This window comes from Amblyomma maculatum, chromosome 9 (assembly GCF_055883805.1).
Source record: "Amblyomma maculatum isolate TAMU_Amacu chromosome 9, ASM5588380v1, whole genome shotgun sequence".
Lineage (NCBI taxonomy): Eukaryota > Metazoa > Arthropoda > Arachnida > Ixodida > Ixodidae > Amblyomma > Amblyomma maculatum.
Genome location: NC_139352.1, coordinates 28,884,340 through 28,897,137, shown reverse-complemented (window position 1 = coordinate 28,897,137; position 12,798 = coordinate 28,884,340). Strand labels below are relative to the sequence as shown.

The window sequence follows — 12,798 nt, the reverse complement described above, 5'->3', positions numbered from 1 at the left end:
CCAGCGCGTCTTCATTTAGCATGTAGGCGGCGAAGTGGCCGTGCCGCCCACACAAGCGAAGATAGAGCTTCACGCAATCTCGCGCCGTTCCTGCTCGTTCTCATGGCAACCTGCATGCGCTCCAAAAAGCGATATTTGTTTTCTGCGCCCACGGATGTTGTGAAGTGGGTTGCGAAACACCACAATAAACACGGACGATTTTCACGAGTCCTTGAACCTGTTCACTACTCCTGCTTTCCAAGTGTCACAGGGAAATACGACCCACGACACTGCATAAACCCTGTCCGAATGCTGACACGTTCTATCGAGAAACCTGGTCATTTGCCGCAAAGTTTAATCCTTGGTTTCTATATACACGATGGTTTACGCTACGTATTATAAAAGGCTACACGTGCTTCTGTGCATTAGGGTTTGGCTCACGTTCACGAGAAGCTGGAAACAAAATATTCGGTAAGAATGAGCAGTATCGCTAGTTCACCACTCAATGAGTGACGTAGGCTTAGATCGCTACAAGCAGTTAGCCCGCATTTTTGTCACACTTGCTGCTAATGAAAGCAGGGCTGACACACTGACAAAGTTGAGAGGTTTTACAAATATTCTTCTGCACTTACAATATTTGCGCTTACGCTATTGTGTCAAACATCTGAATGCCTCCTTCACCCCTGACATCTAGCACTCAGAGCAGGGCATACTCGAGAGCGCCATAGAGATATAAAGAAAGGATATTCTCACAAAATATTACTTTCATAAATGTCGAACGAAGGCGGAATTATTGATTCTGAGTAATTAGAATTTGAACAATATCAACAAAGGTTCCAATTATTTCAGATTTACGTTAAAAGGGGTGATTCTGACAAAGAAAGAAAGTCACGCAAATCTAAACAAAGCAAAAAATTCAATCATCGCTGGAGATATGCAAACAAAATCATTTGCGAAAAGGACAACGAAGGTCACCCCCCATGGTGTCACCAGCGCTTCTGCCCTACATGAAACGGTTATAGCGTGCGTAGAGGGCGGCCGCCGTTCATTCGTCACTCACCTTTGAAATATTACGCTGCCTGAAGCTGTCCATCAGAAGGCATGTGATGCATCCGCTGAAGTAGCAAATTCCATGGAAGAAGGGCATTTGGTAATACTTATTGAGAGTCTCTATTGTTCCTCTGCAAAAGAAGAAACCGACAGATAGATATATGCGTGTTAACCAGGCAGTGCTAGCAATATTATTTTAGGGGCTACGGAATCTATTTAGCTTCAGTTTGTTGCAACTCTTAGTCCTCTCTAGGGCCCCATTGGCTAGAGTTTAAATCTACGAAAAGACATCATAGTTTACTAGCGACAGCATGCAGAAATCTCTTCGGATAATCATCTTCCGGCTGGGCAGGGTTAATGCATGCACATTTATTATATACGCAGGTTGAGCCAGGCCCTATTTAGAGCATTAAAACAAAACATATTTATTAGAATGGATCTTCGCTTTTGAGTATTTCAGCTACTGACTACACTACCTCGCTAGTTGGAAACGGCGTCGCGAACGAGTCCTTCATGCTGATTTTCAATTAGAGTATCAAGAAAGGTGTAATTTCTGTCACTTCGTAAAGATACTGGACAGTCATGCGCGCGTGTTTCAAGCCAGTCATAAACATTCAGCAAGGAAATTGACTGTATCTCGGGTTACGAAAAAGCCCCCAAACCATGTACAGAAATTGTGGGCAATTCTCGATAAATAGGTTTTTCTACATTTTTCACATATTTTTTAATTCGGTGATTGTACGCAATATATCCGACGTTTTTCTCTTGCCAGACTTCTAGCTTTGTGCTATCATTAAAAAAAAAAATGAACCATTTGTTTACTTATGATAGCCTGACTTATATGTTGTGAGTTTCAGACAAGCTTGGAAAGTAAACTTCTAGTAAGCATTGGAAGTTCGGGCCATATCAACCCATTTTTTTTTCATAAGCATATCTTACAACATTCCGCAGTTGCGTAACACTTATGCCCAGAAATGCAGACAATTCGTTTTCAATCGCAGCATTAATTACCGGCTGCAAGCGCAGGTAAAACTTTGTAAGCAAATTTTTCGGTGCGTTGGACGTTTATACTATTATAACCAATATGTGCATATTGTCTTATATCCTGCAATGCTTCGCAATTAAGATATATAAAAATCCTTGACGTGAAATACTGAAAGTTTCAACTGTCCTCATGGTCCGCTGCCATGTACTGTCGAACTTAAAAAATATGTAATGCCCAACAACTCCTGCAGCGTGACCTGCCTAAACTCACACGCAAGCGGAATTACTCAATAAGCCAAAAGAAGGCTTACTTGTGCACATTCTGGTGCCACGAACTCTAAAATACACTACGATATAAATATTAGGCACCCACACTCACGGTTCCGTGCAATTTATACCCTACGCCCAACACAATAACTTTGGCCGCGGGCACAATTAGCACTTCTGAAAAGTGGAACTGCGATATCATTCAAATCCACATCTGTTACTGCTTTGCTGTTTCTGTGACAGGGGTGTGTGTGGTGTGTGCGCGCGTGCGTGCGTGCGTGCGCGAGAGTGTGTGTGTGTCTGCGTATGTTCATGCGTGTGTGTGTGTGTGTGTGTGTGTGTGTGTGTGTGTGTGTGTGTGTGTGTGTGTGTGTGTGTGTGTGTGTTTGTGTGTGGCGAGAGTGTATCTGCGTGTGTGTGTGTGCGGGTGTGTGTGTGTGTCTGCATGGGCGAGCATGTGTTTTTTGTGTGTGTGTCTTCAGAGTCACTTTATAATGCACTTTGTTGTGGATTCCGCGCCGGCCAGGGACCACACACCCCTACAGAGACATCCAAGTCCCTTGCCAACTCGGCTAGGAAGCTCCATGCTGTAGAGAAATTCATGACTTTAGAACATCACGCCACTAGGTCAAGACCTGACTGGTCGGCGGGGCGTACATCACGAGACAACGTGACCTTTTTTGACCAAGTAGGGAAAGTTCGAAGCACTTTGGCATCGTCTTTTCTCAGACCAACACTTCCAGAGCCCCTGCCAACAAACCTGAGCGATCTAATTGAAATATTTAGTGTTTAAAGACGGCACAATGTTCAATGACCTGGCAGTGCGCTGACTGGTGGGAGCGAATGTGATGTCTAGAATTACCGGCACCTCTCTCAACGAATCAGGGAAATTGGTTACAAATGGCTGCGCAGTCGCTTATAGGAATGTGCGATATGATGAAGTCGCAGTTAAAATTCTAGCTTCTATGTCTGAACACGCAAAGTAGCGACTATATGACCGGGATGACAGCCCAGAAAATGTTAATGCCACGGGGCAGACTAAGATGGGCAAAAAGTGGGCGAAGCCGTGCCCTCGAACAAATACAAATCGCAGCTGGATGATAAGTGTGCCAGAGGGCCGTCGAAGTAACAGCGCCCCCAATGTCCCCTATGGTCAATTTATGGGAATAAGGGTTCTCGAGGTAGACTAGTGTCGTAGAATGTGTTGGAACCGTTTCAGTCGCTGGCCATCGATCTTTCCTCTTCTACCATGTCGAAATAGTTATAGGGCAACTCAACGCGGTAATAATCGCTAAAACGAGGAAACCAAAGCTCCGCATCAATATCAACATGCTAGATTACTGCGCACTGCATCCGCCTTCTTTGCCATTTGTCCGATTGTTGCTCATGAAACTCTTCACTGCCCCGTCTGTCCTCAAAGCTTTTACGAAGCTGCCTCATAGGAGTATTAGGAAAACTACGGGCTCAGTCAAAAATAAGTTAGGTATCTGATATAGGAAATCACTGCCGTTTAGGTAGGCAGACGTGCAGAGCGGCTTAAATACGGAAGACAAGCATACATATGGATATAGAGACAGTCACTCACTCTGATGTAGTACCAGGGATGACCAGAAACGGTTGAATGTGAGGATTCCTGGCCAGTGTCCACGCAGCGGCAGCATAGCTCATCAACGACAGCAGCAGGAACGCTCCTAGGGCCAGCATTTTCCGGCTGGGAAAAGGTAATGCGAGGTGGTTTCATGTATTTAAAGCTCACTCTTATATAAAATCAAGCGTGCCTCAGGATTGTTGACGCTCACTTCTGCCTATTTAATTTCCGGACTGCAGTTTATAGTTAGCTTATAACAAGGCACGTAACGACTTCTAGAAGTCTTGAAGTTAAATACTGCTAAATGTAGAGCAGGTATGGGTCACAAGCGTCGCAGGGATGTTGAGCTTCCTTCCACGGGTTAAAAATATCGCGCTTGAAGTTAGGCTGTATTATATAACATCAGAACTTTACTTCTTTGAATATACCTCGAGGCAAAGAGACAGTGGACGACTGTTCGGTGAATTATTTAGGACCATTCGTCTTGGGCGCCACTACATTTTTGTTTTCTGCACAGCCGTTAACAAAAATGTTTTGCAAATTATTTTTTTTTGCTTAATAACTACGCTATTCTTGTGTGCAGAGCGACGAACACAAGGATACCCCCACTGTAGGTATGTGCCATATACACCGGAGGAGAGGAAGAAGAAGAAATGAACCATGCGAATAACCACGAAGTGCAATATGGACATTATATTTTGTGAGCTAGATGTACTGCAGCAAATGAACCATAAGAAAGGCAAAGAAGCGTCATATTGACATAATATGGCCAATTAGAAATTAAACTGATGTATCCTTCGCCATTAGTGAATTCGTTGATTAGGACTGTGTAAGTGTTTGCGGTGTGGCGTAAAAACGCGGGAAAGCTTGATAAATTAGATGGGTTAAGAAAACCGTAACTTCATAACGCAAGTAACGCCCTGAATCCAAAAGAGTTGTTATAAGACGTGAAAATTGCAGAAAATAACGGCCGTCACGTACTTGCGTCGCCAGCATAAATCATCTTATGTGTGGTTACGTCGATATGCCTGAATGTCTCTTCCACATTTACGTCGTTTACTGGTTTATATTTCATTTTTTTTAAATTCTTGCACGCCTCAGTTTTCAATCGTTACTTTCCTGTATGTGTTCTTTTCCCTCTAAATATTTGTAAAAATGCTTTATATCATGTTCGCTGATTGTTTTCCTCGCATATTCCTTGCCTTTCATTGTTATTTTCATGTCAGTACGCTCTGTCATTTTCTACTAAATTTTTTACTGTGTTTCCCTTCATATATGTGCCTTACTGTGCATTGTGGCATCGCGCCCTCACTGATACAAATATACGCGGATTGACCCATGTTAATCCTATTTTGGGTTCTGTGCCTCTGAAATAATTTGATAGTAAGCGGCGATCCTATATTAAAGAGGAACGAAATATTTGCTCCAGTTCCTAATACTTGCTATTAGTGTTTGTAATATCCTTTATTGGTGGTTTGGAAAAAGGAGCGCGTTAAAGTGCTGCATTTGCGACTGAGCTCCCATTGCATTCATAAGAGCATTCTTCTTCTCCCTCCTTCTATCTCCGGTCCACATGTACCATTCTCCTAGTTCAGAGTGGCAAACCTGCTTCGCCGTATTTCCCCTTGGACGACCTGAGCAAGAGATTTCGGAAAAAAAATCAAAACGACTCCACTACGTTTTACGTATCACGTTCGCTCATTTGAAGGTGGAAATCTTGATAGTGCAGGGGGGGGGGGGGGGGCATTGTTGTGGAGGTGCAGCGGAGACACGGTATCTCGTTTAATTCGTGCATTTCACTAGTCTCCTCCGTGGAGTTGAGCTTGGAAAAAGAAAGGAAGAGAGTGCTTAGCTCCGAAGCCTATCTCATAATTTTCTGGCTATAGCTGTTTTAAGACATGCTTTACTGTGCAGCTACAGGCAGTGTTATTTTGGCGCCATTGTTCGACCTGGTTCGGGGACCGACTCAACGACAGCGAGCGATCACGTTTCCGCCAAAGATGACAGCAGCAGTGCAGATGGCGCCTACTCCATGCAGGTTTATCACGACAGGCGTACAAAAACATTACAAAGCCCAGGGGGCTGTGATATTTACACACCAGGGTGCTTCCTTCGAAATCATAAGCTCCTTTAGCATTCGCGTAAGCCCTACTCATCTTAAAAGGCAGATCTAAATAACTCATCACATTCATTCGATTTGGAACCTTAGGAATTGATTCCGAAAATCAAGGTATATCTCAGAAGCAACCCCTTGTGCTCTAAACATATGATAAAGACTGTACTTCGCTGTTCAAGTATAAAAAAAAAAAGATTATTCTATAAACTCCTTGTATGTTGGTGCTTATCCCGCATGCTGGTATTATGGCATGTCATCTGGGCAGTTTTGAGTTTTACAATAATGTCGCATTAACTAACCCAGAGTGCACAATCACTGAGAAAGAATAAACTCTTAGTCAATTCACCGATTTCCCCCTGCCCCTCCTACCTAGTTTATACTATCAAAGTTGGGCAGGCTTCTACCCCTTACTCTACTACATCTCCACCTGTGCCTTCTTAAAAACTGCAAGTCCCCCTTCCCCGCTCCTTATCCCTGGTAGACTGCTTTATTCTGCGGGTCTTCGAAAAACTTATGTTGATCTTCTGAGCCACACGTAAGGAGCCGCCAAAGATGTTAAAGCGTAAGGATTACTCTAGAAGGACAGACAAAAGTCAATATTTTCTGCAAATATTTTTGTATCCTTTTCGTTGTTCTGTCCTTGCAACAGCGAGTCTTTGATATATGACATAGTGTATTCTGATGCTTCCAAAAGCAGTCTCCTCGCATTTCCAGAAATGGAGTAGCGCTACGCTGACGTCCTCTTAAGGAATTGGGCCGTAAGTGTTTCACCGTTTTCGCGGCATAATATAATAATCGGGCAGTTTTTCGCGCTCTTCATTTTTAATGAGCTGCGCGTGGGCTTCGACTGCCGTTTTCTGTTTGCAAACATTTAGCCTGGCTTGCTAGTGAACTGTGCGGAGGGGTGAGAGTAAACAGTATGCCGTACAATCAGTCAGCTATTTGAGCAAATAATCAGTAGAATAGTATTAATGTGATGACATACTAATATAGATACGCTGTTTATGCATGACAAGCACATTAAGCTAGCTGTCAGGACTTAAAACATGGCTGTCTTTTTCGCTTTAAGCGTGTTAAATATTATATACAACCCATGAGCACTGTAATTAAAATGAAATATAACAGATTAGGAACATGAGCAGAAAATATAAAAAGAAGTGGCAAAATTCTAATGCGGTAATTTTTGCCTATTACGAATTGCTGCCGTCAAAGTAGCTGAACCGAAAATATGTGAAAAGACAGTGTAAAAAATTTGTGAGTGTAAGTACCATGTCTTGACCATAAAGGCACAGGGAAATATGTGCAGCAATTATCGTGTGTCACCGAACAGACACTGAATATTTACGACGCTTTGTAAGGACTCTATGAATTGTAACTCTGAAGCAAACTATACACATTGTGCCTGAGATAGTCGGCTAAAATTCTTTCTTTTACTGCCTAAATACTGCATTTTTTAAATAAAAACTTACTTTTTCAGTAGCAGTAGAGTGGGAAGTGCGACAATGAAAAGCTGGAAATCCGCAGACAGGAACCATAGGTGAGCAAGGAGGATCTATTTATTCAAAAGAAAGAAGGAAAAAAAAAAACGAAACTTACTTCTCCGGTTTACTTTTATTTTGCCCGGTTATATATTTCAACCTGAAAGAAGCCAGTTTTGTTTGCTATAAAAATATTACAACATAAGCTGGAGCTGTACAATCTGATGCAAAGCTTCCATTAGAGAAGCGTTTCACATGCTACATGATTAAAAATTGCTCATTACAAAAATATTTTTGCTGGAAGTAATTTATTTATTTATTTGAAATACTCTAAAGGCCCAATAATAAGTTCATAGCGCTCATGCACACGAGTGGCGGTCGGCCACGGCAGAGTTCGGGAGGGTGTCTCACAACGTTCACAGTTTCAGAAATAAATTGCGAACTAAAAATATGTAGACTGCAGTGGAAGCCAGATTCCACCATGTTTTGGTTGGCGCTAAGAATGAGAAATTTCGCCTGTAGTTCTCAAAGTTTCATACCATCCTGTGACTTCATATGGTTGTAAAAACCCTTCGATATGAGTGCAGGAAAAATCATATAAGTCAGATTCTGTCAAGCGCGAGAAGACATAGCCGTCGATATCAATGTATTTGTCGAGTATTTCACGAGAGGCCCAGAGTTACTTCGAAAGGATATATATGGCCGTATTACGTAATATTATAATGCAACGCATCAGGAGCGGTGGAAGTGTGAGCATTAGAATGTAATATACACTTTCTGTGTTCACGTTATAATTTCTAAATTAATTACAGATATTGATCCTCCCAACCCTCCTCAACTAATTTGCCCAGCGCTACATGTCATCGTTCGTTCTTAGCCGTTCTCTTCCGGCTGACGTAACAGGGTAACCGGGTCATCTAGGTGCGCCCTCTCATTGAGCATTAGCGTCACAGTGTAACGACAGTGCGACGGCTTGATGGGACGGATTGGTGTTCTGGTTTCATTTTCAGTGCTAAAGCCTTTAATGCCTTATTATTGTCACAGGAAGCTGTCGGCAGAGGCTGTCACACTTTGGAAAGCGCGCCGTATAAAAATGAATCAATAAACTTTTTCTCCACCGAGAATCGAACCTCCATCCCTTGGATCCTCAGCCGAGCACTTTACAGATGCGATACGCCCAGGATCATGAAACGTTCATCATGATTCCCATTGTCTACCGTGAAAATGATAGCGGGATTCCGGGACTGATTGATACTGTGTGGGGGAAGGTAATGAAGGGTGGCTGTTCCTGGTCCTACGGGGCTGGGACTGATAGGTCAACACCGCTTGCGGCGGGGGCTAGCCTGCCAACCGAAGTTTTATCTGTTGTAGGCCGTCATTGCACCCGCAACCGCTTAGGTAGTGGACGATGCCTGTTGCGGCGCGCGTCTTTCTCTCCCGCTTTTTCTTTCTTCTCTACTTTCTCTCTCCTGTCTGCACGAGGCATTGGAGGTGGCTCAGCTACAGAGCCAGTAGCAGGCCCGTGCATTTTCTTTTCCTTCTTCCTACAGCCACAACAACAACAGATACTGTGCCTTTAATTTCCTGTAAGCGAATTATAGAACGCCAGTGAACATTGACGCGTTCAATGGAATGCTGGTTGTGTTCGACAAGGGGTGTATACTGTACCGTCCCTGTGTTATATATGCACAAGAATGGTTAGGAATGAGGTAATGTATATATATTTAGTTCTGCCAAGAATACCCGTCAAATTTGCTCATTTGTGCTGCTGTCACTATAGTTCCACCAAACCTATCATGTTGCAAACCGTTTTTCTTATAATTGTCGTGTTAGAAAATCGGCGCAATAGAAAACTCGCCTTCAAACATATATAGTATTGTTCACATTTGCAATCGCCGAGAAATGAAGTAGTATAACTCAGACGTAATTGAATTCCCCTGCACATCGCTACAAAGAAAAAGTTCGACTGTCGTGTGCATTGCGTTCCGCCATGAGATTGCACGAAATAGTGAATTTATCCTATATTTAGCTAATATTGACCCTGTCAACAAGCTGAGGACAACTATATCACCAATGAGATAATATCTGCATATAATATATAGATATTACATACGATTATATGCAACTGAATTCATCAAAAACTCACTCGAAATTTTGAAGCCTACTCTTGAGGGGAAGCCCTAAGCACTTCCACAGAATAAAAACATGCCTTCAGCTTTGCAGTTCACTTCATATTTCTAGTTCACATAATAAATATTATATGGTGCGTGATATTTATAATGTTCTTAGGATTGATTTAGGAGGTATCAATGAACGAAGATGTGATAGCTACGTAAAGTGAAATCAAATTTCTCCACTTTTTTGTATTTTTGAATTTTGTCCAACTTCGAAATAATATTCAGCAAGAACGGCCTACTCTAGCTAGAGCTACAAATAATTCCTACAATAAAGAACAAAGGCTGGATAATGTAGCGAGACAGTTTATATGGCAACACCTTATTGAATCGTGCCAGAATTAAAGGCTGAATATTGACAATTTTCAGGAGAAGCGCTCCGCCTAAAATGTTCTTTATAAACAATATAGTGAAACTCGTTTTAGGTTTTTATTAATTTAGGGGAACTGAGGAATTTTTGAAAGATTTTATTAAAAATCGAAGTTTTTTTAAATTGTAATCAAGGTTGTCGATTTTTCGTTGGTTGGGTGGTTGGTTGGTTCACAGGAAGGGAAAGGCGCAGTATCTGTCACACTTGCTCTGTGGACACCTGAACCGCGCCGTAAGGGAAGGGATTTTGATGCATTCTGGAGAACACGCCTGGCATTGTAGAGATCACAATGTTGTCTGAAATTTAGAACATCCCCTGAATAATAAAGAGAAAAGGTTGTATTCGAAATAACGCAATGCATCAAGGCAAAATGTGAGGTTAAAAATTGACATTTTTTACAGCGCGTCCGTCACTCCAGTAGTATTGTGTACGATATTTTAGTTAATCAACTGCTGCACGAAAAAAAAATACCTGTAATACCTCTTTTAAGATTAAATGTTGCATAGATTTAATCACCAAGAGATACATGAAAAAAAAAATCTAGCCCGCAAGTAGTAGGTCTCAACACTTGGAAATTTTTTAAATTAAAAAATAGCCCTTTCCACCTGTAGTGATAGACGATCTTTGTCGCGCAAAACCTGTGCAATATCTTACAAAAGTAATCCTCATTCCTTTGTGTCAGGACATTTTTCATTGCCGTATAAAAATTTTCACCGTAAAGCTAAAAATTGTCATGAGGTCGCGACTACTGTTGTATATATGCACACCCATATATATCTTCCTCCGCCTTCCTCTCTTCCCTTACGGCGTGGCTTAGGTGTCCCCAGAAACAGTGTGACAGATGCGACGCCATTCCATTCCGGTGAATCAATTATTCTCATTTAATATAATAAAAAATGTTAGGCCCAATAACAAAATACTGGGGCCTCCCGAAGGGAGATCTGCAGATATGTTAATTATTGTTGTAGAATTTCACGGCCTGCGAAGAAATTGCACTCATCAAAACTTGAGGGCGAAATGTGTTTGTTCAGAATTTTTAGGTGTGTATACGGTTCGGGTAGTTTCCCTCCCCTTTTCCCGCCATGCTTTAAAGACTAATCGTCTGTGAAACCTTCGATATTTTCCTGCTTTTCTCCCGCTTTTACGCCATGGTATATTCTTCCGGCACATTTCTCGATATTTGTTGTATTTTCGACGTATATGCCCTGCATTCAACAGGTCTAGGAGGAGGAAGAGCAGGAATAACTTTATTTGATGTTCGGCAGGGTTTACCGCGACTTGGCCTAGGTCTGCCACATGGGAACGTCTGGATCATGTTTCTCCGCCGTCACGAGGGCCTGCTGGACAGCTAGAGTTAGTCGTTGAGGCTGGAGCTGCGCAGAACGGCGGACCACCTTGACGTGAGGGTTTTGGATTAACGCCTTTACATTGTGCCTTGCACTCGCAGAGTATGTTCTGAAGTGTTGCTATGTTTGTCTTGCAGACCTTGCATATGTTGGTCTAATGGTTTAACGATTAGATCTTTATGTAACGTTGATTCCATTAATGAAATGTGTGATTGAGAATACTCTTCGCCTCCTCTGAGCAGAAAGTGTAAAAAGTGGACGCCAAAATTTGGTAGACAGAACTTAAACTGCTTACACGGTGAGTGGCTACAGTGTAGCTGAAGACGTATCTACGTACGTTTACGAACTATACCACGGTTGTTAGTGAGTTCCCGCTGCAAAGCGACGAGTGGTACCGAGTTTGTACGACCTAATAGTATGTAGTAGTTTGATTTGACGACTTCATGGTCGTTTGTTTCACGCGATGTGTTCTTCAGTATCTGGGGGAAGATAATCTCGAACGCTATCTCTGTTTGTATATTCCACAAAGTCCTGGACGTCACTGGGAGAACAGTCGCGGGCGCAGCCATCTTGACAGAGCGGTCAAGCTGGAGGCGAAGAAGCAGTAATGGGGTCGAGGGAGGTCCTCATGGTGTGGTCAGTGAAGTGTGTCACACCGCTTCCTCCTGTGGCGCAAGCCACCAGTGACCGGTAGCGGGGTGCCCTCTATACCTGTTCTGCTTCTATAAAGGTACCCTCTCCACACCCCTTTCTCCTGCGACAGCTTCCTCTCCAGTCCTTCTCTGACGGCCCCCACTGCACTTGATGGAGCACCTCACTTTGTCCGTATTCGTCTCCGTGCTGATAATAGCATACAATTGGAGGTACATATGCCGTTGTTCCAACGGCCTTTCGTAAACTAACCCCCCCCCCCCCCCCACACACACACACATATATACACACACACTTGTTTAGCAGATGTACGCTCAATCTAAATCGAAAATGTATGAAACCGCCCGGTACGCAGTCCGGAAATGGTTGCGTCAAACTTTTGGTACGAAGAACTGAAAATGCGGTGCCGAATGAAGTTTGTCAGTGATGCCTTTACGCGCGACTATACTTGCGAACATTTTTGGGTGTATAAGAGGTATGCTCATGATGTCATGGGAGCCATATTGTGGTGAAAAACACTGTTTTTGCTGTGAAGGCCGAAACAGATAACGATAAGTCGGTTAGATATACCTTCAGCCTCTCTCCTTGCTTCATACCGCACGAAATAACTGGTACTGTGATTTGGGTGCATACTTCCTTTGGACTTAGAAAATACAAAGGGAGTCCACTTCTTTCGCACTTTCGCAAATATAAGGTTCTGTGTTCAAGCCCATGACAGCAAAGTGTTTTGCTCTCTCGCCGGGGCGTTTTCTTGTATGACTCCCAGTCGAAAAAACTACAGAACTGTGTCAAAAA

At 42.7% G+C, this 12,798-nt stretch overlaps 1 protein-coding gene across 1 annotated transcript in view; it reads right to left on the bottom strand.

Moving 5' to 3' along the window:
* The window catches only part of LOC146178708 (nose resistant to fluoxetine protein 6-like), a 44,624-nt gene that overhangs the window by 8,456 nt on the left and 23,370 nt on the right, over positions 1 to 12,798 (bottom strand). Inside the window, exons 10-12 of the mRNA XM_084580015.1 lie at positions 7,454 to 7,536; positions 3,866 to 3,991; positions 1,040 to 1,160 (exon numbers count right to left, since the gene is read on the bottom strand). Of these exons, the coding sequence (XP_084436141.1) occupies positions 1,040 to 1,160; positions 3,866 to 3,991; positions 7,454 to 7,536 (330 nt within the window). The remainder of the gene's footprint in view (positions 1 to 1,039; positions 1,161 to 3,865; positions 3,992 to 7,453; positions 7,537 to 12,798) is intronic.